This window comes from Mixophyes fleayi, chromosome 2 (genome assembly GCF_038048845.1).
Source record: "Mixophyes fleayi isolate aMixFle1 chromosome 2, aMixFle1.hap1, whole genome shotgun sequence".
Classification (NCBI taxonomy): domain Eukaryota; kingdom Metazoa; phylum Chordata; class Amphibia; order Anura; family Limnodynastidae; genus Mixophyes; species Mixophyes fleayi.
Window position 1 is genome coordinate 263,506,047 of NC_134403.1, and position 25,151 is coordinate 263,531,197.

Sequence of the window (25,151 nt, forward strand, 5' to 3'; positions counted from 1 at the left end):
CACGACTACCAACGAAATGGAGAGTTAACTTTTGTTTACAATTGAAATCTGATTCTCTGGACCCATCTACAGGCCCATTTCTCTTCATAATGTAGACTTCAAGCTTTACACTATGCTCATCACCAAGTGAAGCTCATTTTACCTAAACTAATACACCCCGACCAAGTAGGATTTGTCCGGGCAGAGTGGCTTGAGACAACACAACCAAAATAATTGACCTGATACACTTTGTCTCGTGTTTAAACCACATTCAATTTTACTGTCAACTGATGCTGAGAAGGCCTTTGACTGGGTTGACAGGGATTTTATGTTGAGGATGTTGGACCACTTGGGTTTGGGTCCTGTAGGTCTCCATAGGAATCGGGAATTATATACAAACCCTATTGCCAGGATCAAGATTAACAGGAATTTGTCTGACCCAGTTGAGATTACTAATTGCACCAGACAAGGCTGCCCATTCTCACCAGTAATTTTCATATTATGTACGGAGGCGCTCACAAGTTCTATTAGAGCTAACCCAGACATTTCCGGATTGTGAGTGGGTGAGAAACTTTATAAACTAGCTCTGTTTGCCGATGATCTCCTGGCTGTCATACCAACCTCATTGAATCAATCCCTAATTTGTTATCTAAATTCCAGATATTTGGTAATCTTTCCAATTTTAAGATTAATTATACAAAATCAGTCGCACTTAATATTTCTGCCCCTGTGGTTGTTGTTGAGGGTCTGAGACACACCTTTGCATTTGCATGACATCCCACCTGGATAAAGTATTTAGGAGTCATTATCAACAAGGATGTGTCCCGGATTTCTGCAGAGAACTTTCTAGCCATTACTAATTACATGCGCAAATATTTTTTGGCACACTAAAAGCTTTTCTTGGTTTGAAAGAATCAATATTATTAAAATTGGCCTTCTCCCGAGAGTTATCTACCTCCTACACACCCTTCCTATACACATCCCAATTAACTGGCTTCTGATGTACACCGGGCAAAACGTGACTTTCTTTGGATGAATAGGAAGCCACGATTTAAACATGACACCCTTTATAGGCGAAAACATCTAGGTGGCCTGCATTTGCCCATTTTACTAAATACTATGACGCAGTTTTGCTGAATCAAATCTTGGACTGGACAAGGGGTAGTGGCTGTAAGCAGTGGTTAGCTATGGGGGAATTTATGCTTAAAGCTTCTTCCTCGATCTCCCTGTGGCTATACACCCTTCCCACCATACGTCATACACCAATAACTCCTACGTTGACGTGATGGGCAGACTTCAGATATTGGAACGCGTATCTTCCTTTATCTCATCCCGTACCCCACTGTTTGCTAACCCTGCCTTCTCTTTGGGAACCTCAGCTAAGGCCTTTAACCATTGGGCACAAGCAGGGATTCTCTGTGCCAGCTAGCTATTGGGAGAGGGGGCGTCCTTTCATTTGAATATATCCAGACTAAATGGAACTTACCCAACGCTGAGATCTGGAAATACCTACAGCTGAAGCATTTCCTCATAATGCCAGACATGCCAAAATGGCAGGAAGGGAACTTACCCTGTTTGAAACATTATGTACAATCTCCAAGCATCCTAAACATACCCTTTCGACCAATTACAGACTCCTAATTGAAACCCATTCTGTTCACTGCCTAAGTTTGCCAAAGATTGGAAACGGGATCTGGGAAAAATGTATCCCGGAGTATCCAATTTATGTTGGACATGTAATTTGGAATCGGAGAACCCCCTACACATTTGGTGGGAATGTTCCAAAATTCGCTAATTTTGGGATGAACATCTATCGAGAAATCATATTAACAGAGATTCCGGATTGCCAAAGTTTCTGGATACTTAACATAATAATCATATCCATAGTTCAATATAAGAAATCCTTACTATGACATCTTCACAACTCAGCGAAGGCTGTGATAATGGTCCACTGGAAGTCCCCTTCATCATTGTCCATAAAGGGGTGGTTTGTGAGGCTAGACTATTACATGACTATGACTGATTTGATTCTATCTTCTGTAGACAAATTTCATGACTACTGTGCCATATGGTACGATTAGCTCAAGTTCAAAGACACTAGGTTTGCCCTTTTAAACAATCAAACCTAAAAAGCCATATTACTCACTGTGTTTTAAACTACAGATATGCCTTGGTACCAACTCCTGACTCCCCCACCCTTCATTTATCTTCTTAAATACTCCTCTGTTTAAGTTACTACTTCAGTTATAGCTAAAATTAATCATCAAGACTGAGCAGAAATCTGGACTGTCTTTATTACATTTGTCAGTTTTGTGTGGAGTTTTTGTACATTGATCGAAGTATGCCTTGAACTACACTAAGGGGTATATTTACCAAACTGCGGGTTTGAAAAAGTGGAGATGTTGCCTGTAGTAACCAATCAGATTCTAGCTATCATTTTGTAGAATGCACTAAACAAATGAGAACTAGAATCTGATTGGTTGCTATAGGCAACATCTCCACTTTTTCAAACCCGCAGTTTAGTAAATATACCCCTAAAAGTGCACATCAGAGCATGTGGACAAATTAAGTCTTTTTGCGGGAAGAAAAGTGTTGTGCACTGCTGTTCTATTTTATAGTTGCACATGAAGTTATATATGCTATGCAAGCTAATGGCCAGTATACTACATTAGGTTTAACAAAAAAATAAAGATTTTAGTTGTATGATAAATATTTAGATTTTCAGCTATAAAGCTATACAAAGCCAACAGTTATTACTAGCAGTTGTAGGTGTAGCCTAATAATCTACCTGCACATCTATCAGTACAATAAAACACATGTGTATAATAATAATCCTGATAGCTAGAGCTTAATCTGGCCACATATAGGCTGCTCCTGCCACTCAGCCCAAGCAATAGACAAAATGATCAATGCCAATTTGGCTCTAGATGTGGCTGGATGACTACTGGAAGATGATTGTAGACACAGGAGTTCATCCAACCAGATTTACCAAACATGCCCTCAAAAATGTAATCAATTTCAGATGGATTATAAAAAGCCATCGCACTAGCCGCCCAAAACTCAATATGTGTCACTAGCTTTACAGCAGTCTAAATGACTTTGGCACTTATCTATGAGGAATCAATATCAGTGTGATTCATATAGGCTCCTTGCAGCAACAGAAACGCCCTCTGGTGTCTAAATTATGAAACTAACATAGGAAAGCCGATTTTAATTGAACTGTCCAAGATTCTAAGAGAAATCACAGATCAAATCAGATGACACAAAAGTGATGATCCTTCTTTAATTCATATGGTTATTGCCTTGTAGACTAGAAAAACATAACATAAGCCTTTTGGACATTGGAACTTGTTTTAAAACTTTTCCATTGAAAACACTGGGCTGACAAGACTTTGTATTTAATCTCTCAGTATTGTGTTACCCCACCCCTCCCCCCCAGCACCAAATGGTTAATATGTTGGTAGAACATATATTGAGACTTCATCCTATAAGGTATCTCATCTTGCCTTCCATGCCTATGAGAGTGGGTTAATTTTTGAACAGGTTTATATTTGCTCATAATTAAAAAGAACATGTTATCCCAACACAATATTTGAATTTTTACCCTTAGCTTGATTATCAGCTTTCATCATTGATATGCGGTATCACACCGTGCTGAATGGTGTGATATTTCTGAAACTTACACTGAAGAAATGTTATTTATGTTGGTCGGATGCACATAAACATCTTCTGTTCCTTTATTTTATATAACAGCATCTCCAAACCCCAATTTTGAGGTTGCTGGTGACACCATCATCTTCCGAGAAGTGCAGAGTGGTAACAGTGCAGTGTTTCAGTGCAACGCGTCCAATGCCCATGGCTATCTGCTGGCTAATGCCTTCATCAGCATCCTTGGTAAAACTACCCAGAGAAGAGATTCTTTATCATCATCATCAATTTTACACTATACTTATTTTATACTAAATGACATATTTTTATATCACTGTGTTAATGTATCGTCTTTGACTCTTTTCCTCTTCTTATATCTATCTCACCTCCGTACCTACCTCTCTATAGATCTATATAGGTTTCTTCCTTTTAATTAATTAGTTATTCACTTTTATTTTGTTTAGTTTCCATATCTCTATATTCTTTCATTTTGTGCTTCTTCCAATGTTCTGCACTTCCTTCATTTCTCCCGCTCCCATTTTCTTCCTTGTAATATGTCTATTGTTTATCTCCTGCAAAGTGTGTATATTGAAGAGAAAATCATTCTTCAAAGGAAAATAGCTATACCATTTACCTGTTTTCTACTTGCGTCTTATTTTTCTACTCTTGATCTTGTTTGTTACCGCAGATGTTGCCTCACGGGTGCTTGGTCCTCGGAATCAACTAATAAGAGTGATCGAATACAACAGGACTCAACTGGATTGCCCATTCTTTGGCTCTCCTATTCCTACACTTCGCTGGTAAGGACTGATTTTGCTTGCATGCATCCAGTATATAGGTTATCTGTATATATATTTTCAGTCTTTCTGCTTTTCACAGTAATTTGTTGCTGTCTTTTTATAGTTTTGTTTTATTACTGTAGTTACTGCTGTTCAGTGACAATTGGGGGTTGAATGCAGTCCCTTTCTTGTATTCCTATGCGGTCAGGTACAATATATATAACAATGTTTTTTGAATTCCTGTTCATTTGCATGTGCAGGTTTAAGAATGGGCAGGGCAGTAACTTGGATGGAGGAAATTACAGAGTGCATGAGAACGGCACCCTGGAGATCAACGTTGTGCGGAAGGAAGATCAAGGAAAATACACCTGTGTTGCTACCAACATCCTTGGCAATGCTGAAAATACTGTGCGTCTAGAAGTCAAAGGTAAATGGGCAACAGAATAGAAAGCCGTCACGCATATAATTATTACTGTCTCTGTACCCTAACACCAGTCATTTACAACATTGATCTGTTAAATTGTATCTTGCTTTTTCATCCACAAATGAATACACTAGTCATTTAATTGATTTACCTGTATTTTGTCTCATGTGTGTTAATTTTTTTTCTCAGTTATTTCTCCTCTTTAACTTCTTCACTCTCTTTCTCTCTCAAACTTGAATTTCTTACATTTTTTTCTATAGCAATCATGTCCTAAAACTTACTATGCCTACTCCTCTATTTTCATGTTACTTCTAATAAAAACCATATACTGTGCAAACCCTATAAAGAGGATGTCCACCTTTGGACACCAGTTCATCCTAAACAGTGACTACCAGAGTCCTTTACTGGGAACTCTAACGTTATATTATAGGGTCTCCTCTTACTGGCTGTCATATGACAAATTGCTGATCTTGGGTATGTGGCACTGTAGAGAGTGAGTTTGAGCTATGAAAGAAGGAAGTATTGCATTCAGTAGAATGTGGAACTACTCTGGTATTTGTCATTTGCTAGCTAAGGTTTCAGCTACATCTCATTGGACTGGAGCTGACTGTAAGTGCTTTGTCTCTTACACATTATATAGTACAGAACACTTATAATTTAAAAATTTCCCACACCCTAAATCAGTGATCAGATTTATGGAGCACAGGAAGGAGACACCCTAAACCGTAATGTAATGTGTCCCAATGGACCTAGGGCCTGATTCATTAAGGATCTTAAATTAAGAAGTTTCTTATTTAAGTCTCCTGGACAAAACCATGTTACAATGCAAGGGGTGCAAATTAGTTTTCTGTTTGAGTTAAATACTGAATGTTTTTTCATGTAGCACACAAATATCAACTTTAAATTTCAGTGTACAAATAAGCTATCAAGTATTTGTGTGCTACATGACATGTTCATTAACCTACCAAAATCATCCATGATACCAGCTCAGAGGAGCGCTTTTTAGGTCTCGATATTGACACCAAGTGCCATATGGTATTCATCCAGGAGGACAAAGTCCGATCGGGTCAGTCCAAGACCAGGTACCTCTTGAAGAGACGATAAGTCTCTCTACTTCGATGTATGAAGTTGTTGGACACCATGATCTCAGTCTTTGAGGCAGTACCCTATGCACAATTTCACTCGTGGTCATTCCAGTGGGAATTTCTGCACAAATGGTCAAAATCCATTCTTCATTTGAACAAACAGTTGCTCAAACTGTTCACACCTGTCCACCAGTCCCTCAATTGGTGGCTAAATTGGTTGCACCTTTTCAAGGGTCGCTCCTTCCAGACATAGGAATGGACGCTGGTGACCACGACCGCCAGCTTGTCAGAATGGGAAGGGTTCATCATAACTGTCCGATTTCTGGGGCTGTGGGACCCACATGAGGCGTTGCTCCTCATCAATGTGCTGGAGCTTCGGGCGATTTTCAATATGCGTGTCTAGGCACCAAGCTTTCTGCGGGGAAAACTGTTGAGAACCCAGTTAGACAATGCAACAGCGGTAGCATACCTGAACCATCAGGGTGGCGCCCGCAGTGCCAGGGCCATGAAAGAAACATCCAGGATAATGTTGTGGGCGGACCATCATATTCCTGCAATCTCGGCTGTCTTCATCCCAGGGGTAAAAACTGGGATGTCGATTATCTCAGCGACAACAAGGTCCATCCAATAGAATAGTCCCTGCACAGGAAGGTGTTCAACCTTCTAGTTCATTGTTGAGGTCATCCATAAATAGGTCTGATGGCATTCTCATTTATATCATGCAAAATCCCGGGATCCAGACGCAGGATTCGTGGATGCCATTGTGATAGCGTGGCGGTTACACCTGGTCTACCTATTTCCTCCACATCCTATGCTGCCAAGGGTACTCAGGAATTTGAAGAGGGAATGGGTGAATGCCATCCTTGTGGCCCTAGTTTGACCTCACTGAGCATGGTACTTGGCTCTTATCAGGATGGCAATTGAGCCTCTGCTCAGATTGCCTCTCTGCCCAGGCTTGCTCACACAGAGCCCTCTTCGATGGCACACATTAAGTCAGGTGGCTTTGTCGGCATGGATACTGAAACCGTGATTCTCTAGATCCAGGGGTTATCTGCTTCTGTGGTGTAAACCATGACTAAAGCCAGGAAGTTTTTCGCTGCTGAAAATTACTATCGGGTCTAGAAGGCATATGTTCCTTGTGTGAGGGAAATTGTTCCCACACCTCTTATTTCAACCTATTCAGGTTGCTCTCCTTCCTTGACAAGGTCTTGCGATTATCTTCCTTGAAGTTGCAGGTTTCAGCGCTGTCAGTTTTCTTCCAGTGCAAGTTGGCCATCTAGCCACAGGTTCACACCCTTTTAGGGGGTGCTTCATGTTCTACCCCCGTTTGTACACCTGGTGGAGATATGAGATCTGAGTTTGGGTCTTAAAGCTTTGGTTAAAGAACCATTTGAACCATTAGAATCTGTGGTGTCTTCAGCACGCCGAGTGTCTGGGATGGTTGGCATTGTCTTGTGTTTCCCCCTTCCTAGTTTTTCATTCGGACTGGGCAGTGCTTTCCACCATGCCCTCCTTTATTCCAAAAGTTGTCTATCATTTTCATTTGAACCAGGAGTTTGTGGTTCCTGGCTTCTCTCCAAGTTCACGGTCTTCGGATCCATCCTTGTTATTACTGGACATGGTCCGGGCCCTACAGTGTTATGTAGACCGTACTGCAAAACTTCTCAAAAAAGCTTTTCCGCAAGGTTTTGTGTGCAGCCAGTTCAGAGCAATCTCTCCCTTAGGGGCAACTTTGGTATTTCCCCTTTATCTAGCAGTTTCGCCCCAATAGAACGTAAGAAGAAATAGTATTTTTGTGCTCATCGTAAAATCCCTTTCTCGTAGTCCATTGGGAGACACTGCGTGCCCACCCTTGCTCTGTGTTATATGCTGGATTGATTGTGGTTGTTTGTTGTGGTTAAAAAAAATTTAGGCCTTCCTCTTATGCATAAACTGGCTACTCCTTCCTCTGGGAGGCGTATAGTAGGGGTGGAGCTACACACACAAGTTTATATTTAAGTGCCTTGACTGCTTGGACCCCCTACTATACCCCTATGTCTAGCAGTGTCCCCCAATGGACTATGAGAAAGGGATTTACGGTGAGTTCAAAAATCCTGTTTTTTTTAGAAATCAGAAATAGTTAATAAAAACATCAAAAAACTAGACAGTACTTTGATATTAGAACCAATTTATCAAGGTAAATATCAGCTGCAGGAAAAATATTTTGCATAGTAAAAAGATAAAACAGTAGATCAGCCCCATATGCACAAATATCAAGTTTCACAATTCTGATTCCTACGAACTATCCTGTCTCATTTAAGATCTCTGATAATTGTGAACCAGGGGTTCGTTATACTGTACATATCATCCACTGTCACTGAGAAATCACCTACCGGTATACAATGATAAAACTGATCAACAAGTTACATCTGACCCCAACAAAATTACATAAAATTTGGCCTTGACTTTCTAAGTATTGTTGACATAATTGTAATATGGTGGGGGAAATTTTTATATAGTTTGGACTTGTAATCCAGAACCTTTGGAGCGAAGCATTTACTGTAGCCAACAAAGTATATATATATCTGCAAAACTGTCAATGGTGTAGTTCATATCATCACATTAAAACATAACTGATATCTTACCAGTGCTTTGAAGATTTTAGAATGCAGCATGTTCTACTTTTTGTTTCTGTTACCGTGTGTCGGCGTATGTTATTCCATTCATCTGAAAGGAGTTCTGCCTAACACATGAAAAATATGCCTTATTCCCCATGTTACGGGGATATCCAAGTGTAAATTTTAAACTGAGATGGCTGCTGTTAAAACTATATTTATTCCTTAGAGCCTACCCGCATTATTAAGGGTCCTGAGATTCAGACAGCGAGACGAGGCTCTACTGTGCGCCTGGATTGTCGCGTGAGGAGTGACGTTTCACTCAGACTGATCGTCACTTGGATGAAGGATGATGCTCAATTGTACATAAGTAGCAGGTGAATGTTTGTAAAATAATAAAACACGCCTTGGCAAGGATATCGGTGATAGATTTAACAATTTAAACCTCACTTTCTGCCATGACCCTTAGCTTCTGTGCTTTATGGCAGCCTCTGTATCTTTTTTTTTATTTATTTTTGTTACCTGCTGTCTTTTATAAAATGGTGCCCGAGAAAAGGTACGTTGTCTCATGGGAAAAATGGCCCTGGGCAGCAGACACAAAACTGAAAAAGAATAATAGGCGGCACTTGGAAATCAGATATCTAGATTGGCCAAAACAAAAGTCTAAGATAGGTAAAAATCTAGGGCCTGATTCATTAAGGATCTTAAATGAAGAGATCTTATTTCAGTCTCCTGGACAAAACCATGTTACAATGCATGGGGTGAAAATTAGTTTTCTGTTTTGCACATAAGTTAACTGACTGTTTTTTCATGTAGCACACAAATACTTGATAGCTTATTTGTACACTGAAATGTAAAGTTGATATGTGTGTGCTACATGAAAAAACAGTCAGTATTTAACTTATGTGCAAAACAGAAAACTAGTTTGCACCCCTTGCATTGTAACATGGTTTTGTCCAGCAGACTGAAATAAGATACCTCTTCATTTAAGTTCCTTAATGAATCAGGCCCCTAGTTTGGAAATTGTTATCGACACTATAAAATGTATTATAAGAACTATTAAAACCAAATTCAACATATATACTCTAATACTTGTTGGATCTTAGAACTTAGGTCTCAACACTAATTTAACAGGTTTTAAACATCACATATATCATTAAATCCATATTATTAGTGATATGAAGCAAATAGGGGCCAATGTCCCAACAATGTAATGATGTCTGCACTTTCCCCCAAAGCCTTTTTAGGTAATGTTATAGCATGGCACACCAATGGCAATTTCTCTCTTTAAATCATCCAATGTGAATAGAACAATAATAATATATATTTAGTAATAATTCCAAAGATTCACAGAGAAGGACAGTCTTTAGCTAGCATACTTGCAATCATGTATTTTCCCCGGGAGTTCTGTATAATATTCCCCTCAGTCTTTAAGTGCTATCCCAGAACCAATATATAGTCACAAAATATTAGATTGTGGTCAAAGAGTCCCGTTCATGCCCGCATATACGTAACGCGTTTCGTTGTAAATGTAAAATCCTCTTCAGATCAATCAACTTTAGTGATTACTGTTTAATCCTAGCTCTTGTTCTACTCACATTGACGATTCTATGAAATACTGTCATAATTGCTCTTCATATCATGTCTGATATCAAGACATGTTTATATCTTGTTACAATTAGTGTTGTGGCCTAAGCTCTGATATAATTCTGATATATCAGGCTTTTTTTTATTTTGTGTCATGTAAGAGCCTCTTGATACAGCTGCTAGATTCAGTCTATATATTCTTGAGTTGCCAGTAATGGGGTTGGTTTTTGGCGCTTCCTCTTCATGAGACTGACATTTATACAGATACTCAAACTTTCAAAATTATATTTAGAGAATTTACAGATTTATTTTATAGCTCTCTTTACTTACAGAATGAAGAAAGAGGACGACGCCCTCACAATATTCGGGGTAGCAGAGAAGGACCAGGGAACATACACCTGTGTGGCCAAAACAGAGTTAGATCAGGACTTTGCCAAAGCCTATCTCACCATCCTGGGTAAGTACATTTCAAATCATTTTCATTGGTCTCCGATTACACAGCAAACGCCAGAGGTCTGTATTTTTTTTAGACAATGGTCCTATTATACATACCAGAAACAGTTTAAAAAGATAAAAGTAGCATCTATATCAGATATTATGAAGAATTTTGTCAGAAATGGAATTAATTGTGCTTGCACCATCAGTATTCATACACATGTGTTTAGACCTTAGCATAGCCGCCCCACCCAATATCCGGCATTATTTATTTAACACCCAGTATTGGCTCCAAATTACTTCCAAAACAGTCAACTACCCCAATATTTTTCAATAGCACCAGTGCCACCACATGTCATATTTACTTTGAATCCTGCATATGTGTTCCTTATTTCCACACTCACTGCAGTTTATAGATGCATGTCTGCCAACATGTCCCCAGATGTGTACTTGTCCCCAGATTTGTACTTGTCCCCAGATTTGTACTTTGGATATTCAATAATTTGTGAAAAACAACAGGTCTAATGATGTTGATTTTAATGTATGACATTTCCTACGGGTGACTTTCCTACTAATTGTGATGCATCTCAAAGGTAGGAAAACAGTCAAATTTATTTATGCAAAGGGCGCAAAAAGGTTGAGGTATTTTCTATCTAAAGAGGCGTTTATATTAAATTGGGTGGGGCTTGCAGAGCTTTCCCTTAGCTAATAAGTACATGTATGCCGAGAAAGAGGTTTTCAGTTTACAATATTACAGTAGAGATCTGACCGGTATTATTTGAAAGCTTACTGATATTTAAGTCTTGCTGAATCCCAAAGCCAAAATTGAAGGAAGGACTCACTTGCTTGGGTCCTCATCTACGATGTCATTGTGTACACGACACACATTTCATAACCAATCCAGATGCCTTATTACCAGTGGAGACATCAGGAATCATCGGAGCATGAAAATGAGTGGTTTGTCATACCCAAGCCTTGCACCTTATTACTTGTTCTTTGACACTGACTGAATGAGACATTAACTAAATTATTTTAATGAGTTTGCGGATATATTTAGTTTTCACTGTTTCAGAATTTTCACTGTTTCAGCATTTGAACAATGAACTCTAATTGATTTGAATATGTTTTTTATTGTAATTTGTAATACCAGTAAATATAAAATGTATTTTAAATCAAGAGTGATTGTCTGAGAGCGCATTGTGGGTATTTCTGCTTTTATGCTTGGTAAGCACCTATTTTATTTATTAATTACTATAGTATGATAAATTCCTAAGTCTGCAAGAAACAAGCTTTTGTGAATGTATTGCAAATTTTCACTTGTATATTTACAAAATAATCATTATGGGCCCGATTCATTAAGGAAAGTGAAGCAGAAAAAATAAGTAACCTTGAACCTTGGCAGAACCATGTTGCAATGCAAGGGGTGCAAATTAGTTTATTATTTTGCACATAAGGAACATACTGGCTGCTTTTTCATGTAGCACACAAATACTTGATAACTTTATTTTTACACTGAAATTTGATCTAGGACATGCCCTACCCCAATTATAAATCTGTCCCCACATTTTAAATTTACCTCCCCTCCAAAGCAACATGGTTTTGCCCAGGTGCAAAGTTACTCTTTTTTTTTTTTGCTTTGCTGTCCTTAATGAATCAGGCACTACATGTTTTTATGTTCTAAATTTAAACCCTTATGAATCGCGTATCCATAGACAACAGTTTTAGCCAACATAATCCATGAATCCATATTTCCCATATTAGGTGTTTCTAACACTATAACAATTCTTACCGCAAGTAACATATGTGTTCAGGTCCAAGGGATCTGGACACTGATTTACAGTGTATCAAAACCATGAAGCCCTAAAAAGAAAGAAACCCTCACAGCTTAATTTGTAAAAGCTGTTTGGTTTTGATACATTTGCATGTTAGCCCAGACATTCTGCAAAAGGGTATGATTAGAACCCATTAAAGGGGTCTTTGCCCAAAGCCTTCTAATTAATTAAAGATGTTCTGAGCTGGAAAATCCAGTTACTTACGGTAAGTTTTTTGTTTTTTTACCAGTGTTTAACAGTGATTAACAATGACCAAAAACTGGCTGTGGCGCAGCGATGATTTCTAACATACCATTAACCCTGTAACCTGTAACATCTCCCCGTTCCTTTGCAGAAACTTCCTCTTCACCTACTAGCCGACTGACATCAGTACAAAGAGGTAACCAATCCCACTAATATTCCAATCCTGTTAGCTGCAACATTAGTACTCACTGTGTTGTTTCCAACATTGTGGAACATACTGGTTACTGCACAGTGGAGGCTTGTGTGTGACTCACAACATAACAATATCTACATCTCAGGTCCTTGATATGTAAGAGGGTTTGGTGTAGGCCACAGAGATACTGGAATAGCAGAGTTGAATATGACCAGACATTATGGTCGGTTCTGTACTTGGTAAAACAGACTCAAATCCTGAATGTCATCCATAAGGTCAGATTCTGAAGTGGTGCAGCAGATGGAAGCCCTGATTTATTATATGACATTTTAGGATGCTATTTATCATAAAGTCTAATTTTATACCTTCTGTCTGTAGATAAACCAGATCCTCCCATGGACTTGGAGCTAACCGACCTTGCAGATAGAAGTATCCGTCTCACCTGGATTCCAGGGGACGATAACAACAGTCCAATAACAGGTGAATGACCCCTCTGCATTGTCTGCAAATTGTTTATCTAGTAAAGGCTTGTTTACAATTGTTGTTGTGCACAATCCCATAATGCAACAGTCTGAATGAGCCGTTCTATGTCACAAGGTCTTCCCTGCTCTCATGCCATCTATCGTTGTATTTTTTTTTCCAATTACTTGCACCAGAGTCTGCTATAGAACTGTCTTTATCTCTTCAAGCTGTGATTTCTATGTTCTCTATATTTAAATATTTTGTTCCATTCTCCTCATACTCTCGCTCTCTCCCTCATTACTATATTCTTTTCAGACTGGTTGAGTTATTTTTTTTTCACCCATCAGGTTTCATTATACAGTTTGAGGAGGACCGTTATCAGTCAGGCACCTGGCACAACATGGTCACTGTCCCTGGTAATGTGAACTCTGCTCTACTTCGTCTCTCTCCATATGTCAACTACCAGTTTCGAGTACTGGCACTGAATGATCTTGGAAGCAGCATGCCCAGCCCATCATCTGAGCGATACCAGACCAATGGGGCACGTGAGTGACCATCTCTTCAGACTCATAGATATATAGGTCTTGGTGAACATTTGCTAAGCTGTAATAATGTATGCTGGGAGCAAGGCAGGTCCTACCCTTCTTGTCAAGCTTGGTTCCAAACTGGTCTCCTCTATAATCTGTCCTGAGCATTAGGGAAGTGTCATTATATTGCTGTAGTCAGCAGCCTTGTGATTCCTTATTGTACTGATTCAGACTGGTGTCCACTTTCAGCCCCAGAGGTTAGTCCTAGTGATGTCCGTGGAGTGGGGACTCGCAAAGACAACATGGAGATTACATGGACAGTAAGTATCGGTTAGAGTTTCTATGAATTTCTCTCTATATTTATCCTTTCAAAATATTCATTGTAGCCAATTACTGTTTGCCTTTATTGTTGTATGTCCTCAAAGCTAGATTAAGCAAAATGGCTGTTGTAGATTGTTTTGTGATGTGTTTATTTAACAAGGATATCAATTATATAAAGTGTTTTCTGTTTACATATCAGACAATCCCTGATAAACTACAACAGTCTTCATCTAAAGCAATCGTTTCTAGGATCCTTGTTGTGGTCCCTTTTCCCCTTGAAGCTGTATGATATTTATCTACCTCTGTTAAAATGGCAGATTCCAAGAGCCGCCATGGCACCCCGTAGTTATTGGGGTGCTGGAGGAGAGTGGGGGAGGGTCTCACATGCCCAAAATAACCATTGTGTTCAGGTGTTTTAGTTGCCCTCCTTTCTTATACCAGCTTCAGGGCAGAACACTACACAGCCATTGGGATTGGCACAGAAGGGGTTATATTCAAAAGGGTCCAGAATGCATATAGACATGGTGGTCATGCATGAAAAAAGTATGTGGCCCACCAGTGGCGGTTTTAATTCTCCTCTCTATGTAAGGATTGAGAATACACTATGCATCACACTCATTAAACACTCCCAGGGGTGTTATTGAGAATACTAAATAACAGGAAATATAAGAATAATGTTGAGGCTGTTTGTGTGGTGCTTTTAAAATGGGCTGGAATATACCAACTTCTTTCCTAAACAGGGTAATATATCACACAAAACATTATTATTGTCTGCTGGACACTAGATGAATAAGTTTACAAAAGTCAGTTACAGCGTAAAAGCTGGTCACTGCTCCTGTTATAATAAAATGTATAGAAGGAGTGTTCTCAATCTCTCTCTATATCCTAGTACTATGCGTATGTAGAGACGCAATAAGGGTGCATATTAGGATCTACACTTTTTTTTTTTTACATTCTTTGTCTTTTCAATCCACAGCCGCTGAACTCCACACAGGCATATGGGCCAAACCTACGATATAATGTTAAGTGGCGCCAGCGTCACACAGGAGAGGCATGGAGCAATGTTACTGTTTGGACCAACAGGCATGTAGTGTGGAACACTCCTGTGTACACCCCTTATGAAATAAGAGTGCAGGCAGAAAACGAGTTTGGCAGAGCACCAGAACCAAACACTGTGATTGGATACTCTGGAGAGGACTGTGAGTAACAGGTTTTGAAACTATAAGCAAGCATCGCTGTTTAAGCGAACCTATGTTAGAAATTAACTTAAAGGAGTTTTTTTCATGTTTTGTCATTATTTCAATTAATTAGACACTACTTAAACACAATTGTCCTAATGCTGAGTTGGATGTATATCCATTTGCGTAGCTGCAAAATCTGAAAATTTTCAGTGTGTATGCCCACAACGAAAAGACACATCCATATGCACATACGCAGATTTGCTCGCATCTGAAACTTACCCTCCTTGTGACCGGAGAGGCGGAACAGATGAGAGAAGGGATGGCCTAATGTAGGCTGGGTACAGAAAGGATGTGTTTGTAGTAATTGCAAACATATACAGACACACACAGAGACACATGTAAGCTTGTCAGTAGGCATAACATTTGCTGATGATGATGGTTGCCAGCAAAAACTGCTTCTGATTGCCTGATTGATCATATATTATGTGATTTTGTAGGCATATAAGGAATATTATATATGTTACATGATAGAGTGTTCTTGTATTTTAAATCAAACCTAATAGGAAATGCATATTCTGCTGATGCAGAGCTGGATGCAGCTTACGATGCGTACACCTGAGCATATCAGTGTAAGCATTACATACAGCTTTCTAGAGCGTAATTTTTGATTGTATATGTGACCAACTAAGCATCAGCTCCAATATACTTAGAACTTAAAATGACTCTGCCTGCAAGCTACAAAGACATGTGTACGCAGAACCTTATCCAAGATGAGACTTGATGGGAGACTTCCCTCCCTGTCCATAACCCAATCATCCAGTAGGCAACTTAAACACCTGCCTAGTGCCCAGTGGGCACTTTGGGGGCCAGATTACTCTTATGTTTTACATTTTTATTTTTTTACAAACCAGAGAGAAGGAGACCTCAACCAGTATCTTGCCTTGGGCCCCATGTGGTCTTAATCTGTCTCTATATCTATCTTTATCTAATCACAGTACTGCCTGGTCTGCACCAATTATATTTAATCATGCAGTAAAATAGATATATGATTAATGATAATGAGCTTGCATTCTATATCCTAGTACTATTTGCAAGGAACAGGTACTTATACATAGTTCAACAAAGCTATGACACTTTGTGCTTATCCCCTGCAAAAGCTGTTACAGGAAATGTAATTAATTCACGCTATTACAGAAACATTAAAATCAGCATCTAGCATTGCGCCATCTGTTTATGAATTTGTTGCCAATGAATTGGGTAACTTACTCATACAAATATTTATTTGCTTTAATGCTTTTTGGAAAGCGGCTTTATGAAGGTTTTAAAAAAATAGTTTGGGATGCTAGAAGAAGTGGACATCAGAGTGTTTGCTTCCTATGATGAATTAAAGAAAGTCATATTGTTTTTCTCATCATCGTTCTCATAATTATTATTGTTATGATTACGGATAAATCCATAAAAATGATGACTGTCTTTTGAATGCCGATTGCAGTGAACAGCTGTAATGAATTCTTTTAGGATTCTCACTAGAAATCAGTAAAACTGCAGTTGAATTTTTAGCAGTAATAAAAAATGAAGGTCATAAAAACTTGGTTCCCTACTGGCACTGCAATAATGCGAACAGAAACAATGAAATGATTGTGAGTGATCCTGTTACTTAAAATTCCAGGTTTTATTTTCCTCTAGTTAATGGAGTACTTTCCGTAAAAATGGTATATGTCAGCATTTTGCTATAAATTTGTCACTAAAAAATATTTTCATAGTTTGTTAATCCTGGAGCTGTCTTCACATAGTACTGGAACCAGAAGTCATGTGAAATAAAGTTAAAGTATAGTATTTGCTTGTGAAGGGCACAGTCATATAAAGTCAGTGAAGAATTTTGAATCAAACAGGACATAGCAGGATGCGAGGATTAGATTAAACAGCGCAGTGTAAAGATCGAATATGTAGTTTTGCTTAAAGCTTTCCTTTGCCCTCAGATCCTAAGGCAGCACCAACTGATATTAAATTGAGGGTCATGAACAGCACTGCCATCTCCCTTCAATGGACCCGTGTGGCCCCTGCTTCTATTCAAGGGAACCTCCTGGAATACAGAGTGAGCAGTACCTCCAGCTCCTGATTAACTGCCCACTGATACCTAATTAATATGGGGAGAGGGGACAATATAATTTTTACCAGCATGTTAAACTGAGCACCAATGCAACTAATCAGTGAACTGACTACCGTTCTAACCTGAAAGATTAAAAAAACTCAAGATATTAACTCTGGATGAGGACCTATAAAATCTACCCCTTACTAATATATAAAAGCAAGCTGTAAAATGACTGGGTTGTGTATCTCAAAGGCATATTACTGGAGGGAAAGTAGTTTGCTGAAGGGCCTCTGGGTCTCCCGAAAAAAGCAGCAGCAAAGTTTTATCGGGGATCGTGTTCGAGGGGTCGTGTCATTCCTGATACCTTACAGCAACTACAAATTATACTTGGTGGCAGTGAATGGCCGAGGAGATGGCCCGAAGAGTGACATTAAAGAGTTCACCACACCAGAGGGAGGTAGGTGCTCCCTCTTCAATCTTGGAGCATTTACAGCAGTTGACACACATATTTGAGAATGTTGTTATGTTATCAAAAGGATCTGGATATAGAACAACCAGAGCTGGGATACAGCTGAAAAATGTTCTACAAGAAAACTGTGTCAAACTATGTGAGGTTATACAGGATATGTAAAGAGCCAATTCTTGGTTGTAAAAATGTTTTACTGTCATCTCACTTCACTATATAGATGCTCTGTCTGGGTATGCATATACATACATTTTACATGGACCGTGTTTATTCAGTTTTTTTAATATATTTAATACTACTGGTACTTTAATACCATTTTTTTGTGACCCTCACACACTTTCCTCTTTCCTAGCACCCAGTCAGCCTAAAAACTTTAGAGTCAGTGAACCAAACCAGGAAGTCATAATCGTAGAGTGGAGTGCTCCAGAACATCCCAATGGAAACCTAACTGGGTACAACCTGTACTACTATGCATGTGAGTCGTGAGCCTCTTCTATGTTATTGATCTGCTCAACACTTTCAGTGGTTGTGTCCATCTTCCACTCTTGGTGGTTGTGGTATAAAACTGATGGAAGGGTTATTTTGGGTCCAATGTGTAAAGACTGGTCTCCAACCAACCATGTGTGTATAACAGACACATTGATGGAAGCCTAAAGAGTCCTGCTTGTGTGGTGAATTAGGTGCAAATCTATTGTAGTTGAAGGATGGAGTAGTATATTTTGTAACTGATCCAGCTGTTCATCTGCTCACATTGAATGGAGTAGGTTTAAAACAGGATGAAGATAGTATTTTAAAGACGAAGGGTTAGATTTACTAAGCTGCGGGTTTGAAAAAGTGGGGATGTTGCCTATAGCAACCAATCAGATTCTAGCTTTCATCTATTTAGTACCTTCTACAAAATGATAACTAGAATCTGATTGGTTGCTATAGGCAACATCCCCACTTTTTCAAACCCGCAGCTTAGTAAATCTAGCCCGAAGGCTTCAATGTTGGGAAATGTGTTAATGGATCAATATCACTGATAATATATAGCTCATAATAAGCCATGGAGGTTTAACATTTAGTAAGTAGTAAAAGAGAATAATAAAGTGACTTTTAGTGTGGAGAGCATGTGTAGGTAATTAGAGATAAGATCAGAATGTAGTTATGACTACAGGTATGGAAGTAACATACAAAGGTTTGCATTTTACATTGGTGGAAGTGATCTCAGACACTGACAGAGAAGAGAAGCATATGTAAAAGCATCAGTCTTAAGCTGTTAAACTGATGGTGCCAGTACTCATCATGACTTGATATAATGGAAGACGTTTTGTTACATTATTGTGTAATGATCAATTAATCTTTATAATAAAAACAAAAGGGAAACTCAAGACATCTTTATAGTGTTACTCATATTTCCCAAACAGTCAATGGGAGCAGAAAGTCAAAACCTGTGACCGAGACACTGTCCCCAAACCAGACAAAGTACACTGTGAAAAGGACAGACCCGGTGTCACGTTATCACTTCACCCTGAATGCAAGGACTCAGGTTGGATCTAGTAAACCGGTCACAGCTGAAACCCCCCTCAAGCAGGATGAAGGTGAGAAACATGACCTGTTACAAGTTTCCTTATAACATTCATAATGGAAAATCACAGATTCAATTTAAGGTATATTTTTCATGTTAATCATGTGAAACGTCTATTAGTAGATGAGCATCTGCTCATTCACAAACTATTTAATGTAACATATTTAATTTGTACTTTTTTTGCCACAAGTAAGATCTACCTGTTGTGCTCAACTTACTGTCACTATGTACTTAATAAACTAATACCCCCCACTGGAGCAATATTTCTCAATTTCAAGATGTGTACCAGGATGGCACCCATTGAGTCAGTGAGGTCATAAGACATCTAGCTAAATCTGATGTGGCTTGGTGGTTTCCTTTATCACAGTCTCTCTATTCTCTGGGTTTTTATGTTCCACTCTCTTTCTCTCTCTCTTGTCTTATTCTTCCCTACTCTTGGCTTTCTGTGAGGTCTGCAGTTCCCCCCACTTCAGGTAAAGTATTAACCCATGAAGGTAACGTGCCTGGGGGCTTCATGCATGCTTATTAGCTTTCAGCATCGTTATATGTCTTTCAAAGCAACCAGAGTTTCCGGGAATGTACCTGCAAAAATCATTCTTTGTGGTAACAGCCCTTCTTCCTGGGCTTTATTAAACTAAAAGCTTTTATTCTATACTTAGAAGACGTTAATGAAATGATCATCATCTGCCTTTCTTCTATGAGTGCAGACAGGATTCAGTGACCCACACCATTGCAGCTAACCGAAGAGCATAGGAAAAATCCAATCGTTTCTTGTTTGAAATACCACCCATTTAACTCGTCAGATTTTAAAAAGAAGTCTTAGCTCTAAACAATTCATATGCTACAAAAATTTGAACAGATCCTCAACAGTAAATCCAAGATGTTATAACATGGATTAGTTTGTTTCTAGTTGTGAAAACAGCTGATATAAAATTACTGCATAGTAGAGTATTTCTCTTTTTAGAGGTAAACTGACCCAGACTCAAGAATGTAATAATAGCAGGACCCAGAGGCACTAGGTGCCCAGCAAGACACTGACCCCTAGGGCTAATAACACATAGGAACTTTGTGCCCGTATTCAAGAGCTGAAGGAGAAGGAGGGAGCAGGGTGATGGCCTCGGACAGGCCCCCGCCTGACAGAAGTACCTGCTGCTTGCACCCGTTGTCCGCACAAAGATGATGCATCCAATCAGTGTAGGAGAATATTTGAAAATCTAGACCAGGCTGTAGTCAATCAGTTTATAAGAACATCATGCATGTAAAGAGGCGTGTTCCTCCAGCACTGGTATTGCCCTGACTAAAGACAGTAAAGCAACAGGGCCATTCAGACACAGCTCACATACTATCCAAATCTATATATATATATATATATATATATATATATATATATCCTTGGAAAACATGTGATATGCGCTGAATATGCTGGACTGCATTATAATGAATTGGCTATTGAAATAAGTAGGAGAAGCTCCACTGTTAAGTTAATAGATATATAAAGTTTGCCCCCTCTAAAACCTTTATCAGCAGCAGCACTGTACAGCCTGGGGGACTAAGAGTGCAGCCCCCCTGGTAATGTGGAAACCAGCACCAGGCTAGACAGATCAAACTATAGGCAAATCTGTAGTGCGGGGTCCTCCTGTTATTGAGTGTATCAGCACCAGCTAGGTTAGCATAGGATTGGAGCCTCTATAGGGGCAGGCTGCAAAAAAATGTGTGCCTTTCCCCTCCCAAAAACTACCAGCCCATCACTGAAAGCACTGGGACCTTTACTGGCACTCCTGGACTGTGGGTACTGGGGCTATGGAAAAAATTGGAACCCCTGTAGTAACAACGTTTTGTCACCCTAAGCTAAAAAAATAAACAAATTTTAAGGATGAAGTTCAATAAAGTCAAACACTGCCCGATACCCACCACTTTATCACACCACCATTATCCAGTGGTAATTCTTGCCGCTATTAATCCAATGACATTCTTGCATTTTCAATCTACAGGGTAATGTCTTTAATTTAAAATCTAAAAAAAAGCCAAACTAGATATTTTCTTTTAATCCAATGAAAAATGTCCTTAATTTGTAATTCAAATTAGAAAGCCAAAGTAGATTTCTGCTTATGGAAATGGGATAAATTCTAAATATGTAATCCAAAAGGCTAATTCAAGATAGACTTTCAGGGCCCTGATACAGAATGAGAGTGAGCTCAATAATCCTAGAGTCACTTATCCAGTCATAATCTGTTTCCCATGCTAGTTGTGATGTGATTGGCTGGCAGTGAAGGGAAAGTACTAGGAACTCCCTGCATTGATCAAACATCAATAGAGATGAATTGAATCTCAACTTATGTGAGGGTGGTGGCAATTACCAGTGCTGTGCAGCTCTGTAACCTCCATTCAGTTCCATAGGCCATTCATTTCAATCTAGTTTCATGTAATGCAACCATTGAAATTAATGGACTATAGGAATTAATTTTGTGTATATAAATCAATCTGAAATATACAGCTCATCTCTGGTTAAACCATTTATGTAAACTCCTAGATGGTTTGTACACAATGCATTTCCATAGACATGAAACTTGGACTTCTTCAAGTGTGTTACTATGCACCAAAATGAAACAAGCAGAATTCAAAAACCTGCACCTCAATGCAACTGCACACAGATGCAAGTGCAAATACAAATGAGTATGGTTGCATTGAATAAAATTCTATTTTAACATGCGGTCATATGCATTGTACTTGCGTTAAAAACACAATCCAGGAGCACAATTTAAATGCCACTGGGTAACTGATCCTAAACAGTAATATTGTTAATTGAACTAACTTAAAATTATTTCTATAGTGTCACCCTGTCCCACGTGGCTGAACTGACTACAGTAGAAAGTGATCTCATAGGCAAGGATAATGGCACGGGTCCCATTGAGGGGACTCCCAAAGTTCTGTCAGTAAGGAGGTACAATGTTTACATCTAAGCCCAAAATGTAAACCAGATCTGATTGTCTTAAGCACTATAATATAGAATAAATATATTTTAGTTTATTGGTCCTTCCGTATGGTATTATGCTTAAGTAGTACTTAACTGAATTTGCCTGTGAGTTAAAATGAGAATTTAAAGCATGAGTAATATCTACATAGTTTTACTTTGTCTCTTTTACACCTACATACATGACATGTACTGCATGTTTACATGGGAATATAATATATGCTATATATATGCTGGGTTTGCTTGATGGGTGACATACTTAATGTATACTTAGTATTGAATGCATGGCCGTTTTGGAACTAGTTTGGTCGTACAGCTGCGTAGAATTAAATTTAAATACATTCTGCATGGCTGCTATGTGCAAGAGAAAATGTGTCATGCTAGTCAATATCGAAGACTGACAGCGAATGAGAGAAAGTGTCAGATCTGAACTACCGCTGCTGTCTACGTAACATTATGGGGCTCATTTAGTAGGAGATACATACATTTTATTTGCATAAGTTTCGTATTCCCTTATTGCTCATGTGCACCAAGACTGCACACGCATACATCTGTGTATAGATTTTTGTGTATTGTTGACTTGCTGCCTCTTACGTTTAGAGATTGGGAACAGTGGAGGGCAGGGGCAGGCCAGCCTAAGTTGAGTACAGTAAGAGTGTGCTCATGTAATTGCTCCACATAATAAGACATGGGCGCATCCCCAGAAATGCCTTTAGGAGGTGCTTTTCTTTTGGATACTGTGCAATGATATGCAGGGATAATGATGACTGTCAGAAGCACTATCTAGCTAGCCCCAACCAGCGTATTGATCCCTCCAGCTTATCGTACTTAAACCGCTTGTCACGGCTATTTTATATCAAGCCACAGCCGTCTATTTGCATTACTCAATTGGCATATCCATTTGGACAACTGCATGAAAGAAGATTCCCTTTTGATTTCTGAAGGGGTAATCTACACATGTGGATGTGTTTGTATATTATTAGACTTCATACGGAAAATGAGACGTTCAAGACACCGTTCTTTCCTGTATATGACAGTCATTTACATTACTATATTGTGTGCAAATAGAGTAATGCGACTTTAGCACTTGATAATAACACTCTCCGCTCTACGCCATCACTGAGCGTAAGTACATGTTACACCTGGCATAGTGTGGCACAAATAATGCTTTAGAGTGGACGCTTTTTTTCCTGTTTACGTTCAGAGTGCAAATATGTCCATATCTAAGTGAGCCCTATATGACAAAAAGGGATAGGATGTGTTGCAGTAATAAGAGCATTGTGTGTGGCAGTGATGTGTAAATAATCACCTTAGCTGTTTGTTCTGCGCTTTGTTGCTCCACTATCTTGCATGCTGGCTTTATTCGTCGTACATGATGCCATAGGCCAGATACCGTCTCATGGTCAAGCAGCATGGCTGACATGTCAGTTTTATTATTTTTCATTCAAATTCCTTTCTCTACCTGCTTACAGAGTATTTTTGCATCTTGTTCATGTCTCAGTGTTATGTGGTAAACAAAAGCAAGATTTTCCGAGCACCGCTATTTCCAGTAATAACTTTTGTGTTGTCTTTTATCTTAGAATGGCTGGAATACAATATCTGGGTCTTTGCGTCATCCAGCTTTGAGTAACATATTTTGTATTTGCAGCTGTAGTAACGTACAGGACTTTAGCCTGTACTTTATAACTACCCATGGAAATGTCTTTATACACAGTCCTGATGGTATTTAAACATGTAACCAGAGGCGACAAGTGATACATGTGGTGGTAATAGGAAAGTTGGAAACAATTGGATAAATTAAGGACATCATGTATATTTACTACAAGCCCTTCGTTATACAGGTGTAGCACGTACTGACATAAAGCTACACAGCATGATAATGCCATGTACAAAAGTGTTGCCTCTGATTGGAGCAGTATGATTGTCACAGGAGACATGATATGGACATTGAAATAACCTGTTATTTGGGATACTTTTCATCTATATCTTGTATAGTAATAATAATAAAGTCTCCGCAACGTCCTATTGTTCTTTATCATAGTCCCAAATGGTCACAAATACTAAATGACAGATATGTAAGCAATTCCCAATGTGCATATAAAACACAATATAAATGTGTAATATTCATTCGTACCTGTGTTTCTGAGAGGTAAAATATAAACATCAAGATCTGTGATATTATCGCTTGTATTGTAGAAGACTTGCATCTCTCTGCTCTCTTTTCAGTCTATTTCTCACCTTGTTCTCAGTTCCTCCTACATCTCCAGCACCTGTCACAGATGTGCCCACAGAAATCCCAACTGTTCCCCCATCCACTCCCAGTGACACCACTACTGTCCTCATTACAACTAGTACAGCCAGACCCACTGCAAAAACCATCCTTGCCACCACTGGTTCTGACAGCTGGCAGACAACTGTGACTAGCATCCATGAAATAGGTACTGGACGTCAAAAGGGGTCCAATTTATTGTCACCATTAAAGAACGACAGTATAGAGCATTTGTCTAGTATAGTGTCTTAGACAAAGCCAAAATAGAGCAATAAGGCCCAATAAAAAGATAATTACTATGATTATTTAAAGTAAATATGTGCACTGGTATTGACCATTAAAGTGGACCTTTTAATGCAACACAAATCCATATTGGGTTCTATGAAATATTGACAAATGTTTAGTTGATTGCATATTAAGAACAAAAATGAACATATAAAATTACATTTTATTGTATTATTCAAAGCTACAGAGGTAGGGCTCATCACTCTTTTTTATTTTCTAGAATAAGATTGCAAATGGGTGGCAGGAGAAAGATTTATTTCTAAACAATTAA

The 25,151-nt window shown here is 38.9% G+C and overlaps 1 protein-coding gene across 9 annotated transcripts in view; it reads left to right on the top strand.

Moving 5' to 3' along the window:
• NFASC (neurofascin) overlaps positions 1-25,151 on the top strand; it is an 87,623-nt gene that overhangs the window by 48,655 nt on the left and 13,817 nt on the right. For 3 of the 9 annotated variants that reach the window (XM_075196093.1, XM_075196089.1, XM_075196090.1), the window contains 14 exons: positions 3,733-3,873; positions 4,316-4,427; positions 4,667-4,833; positions 8,739-8,886; positions 10,429-10,553; positions 12,698-12,742; positions 13,118-13,219; positions 13,549-13,746; positions 13,978-14,048; positions 15,026-15,248; positions 17,210-17,325; positions 17,575-17,779; positions 18,141-18,263; positions 19,195-19,368. In XM_075196093.1, the coding sequence (XP_075052194.1) occupies positions 3,733-3,873; positions 4,316-4,427; positions 4,667-4,833; positions 8,739-8,886; positions 10,429-10,553; positions 12,698-12,742; positions 13,118-13,219; positions 13,549-13,746; positions 13,978-14,048; positions 15,026-15,248; positions 17,210-17,325; positions 17,575-17,779; positions 18,141-18,263; positions 19,195-19,368 (1,950 nt within the window). Of the gene's footprint in view, positions 1-3,732; positions 3,874-4,315; positions 4,428-4,666; positions 4,834-8,738; positions 8,887-10,428; positions 10,554-12,697; positions 12,743-13,117; positions 13,220-13,548; positions 13,747-13,977; positions 14,049-15,025; positions 15,249-17,209; positions 17,326-17,574; positions 17,780-18,140; positions 18,264-19,194; positions 19,369-19,813; positions 19,829-24,575; positions 24,765-25,151 lie in introns of all 9 variants that reach the window. The other 6 variants (XM_075196091.1, XM_075196092.1, XM_075196095.1 and 3 more) reach the window with 4 other exon arrangements.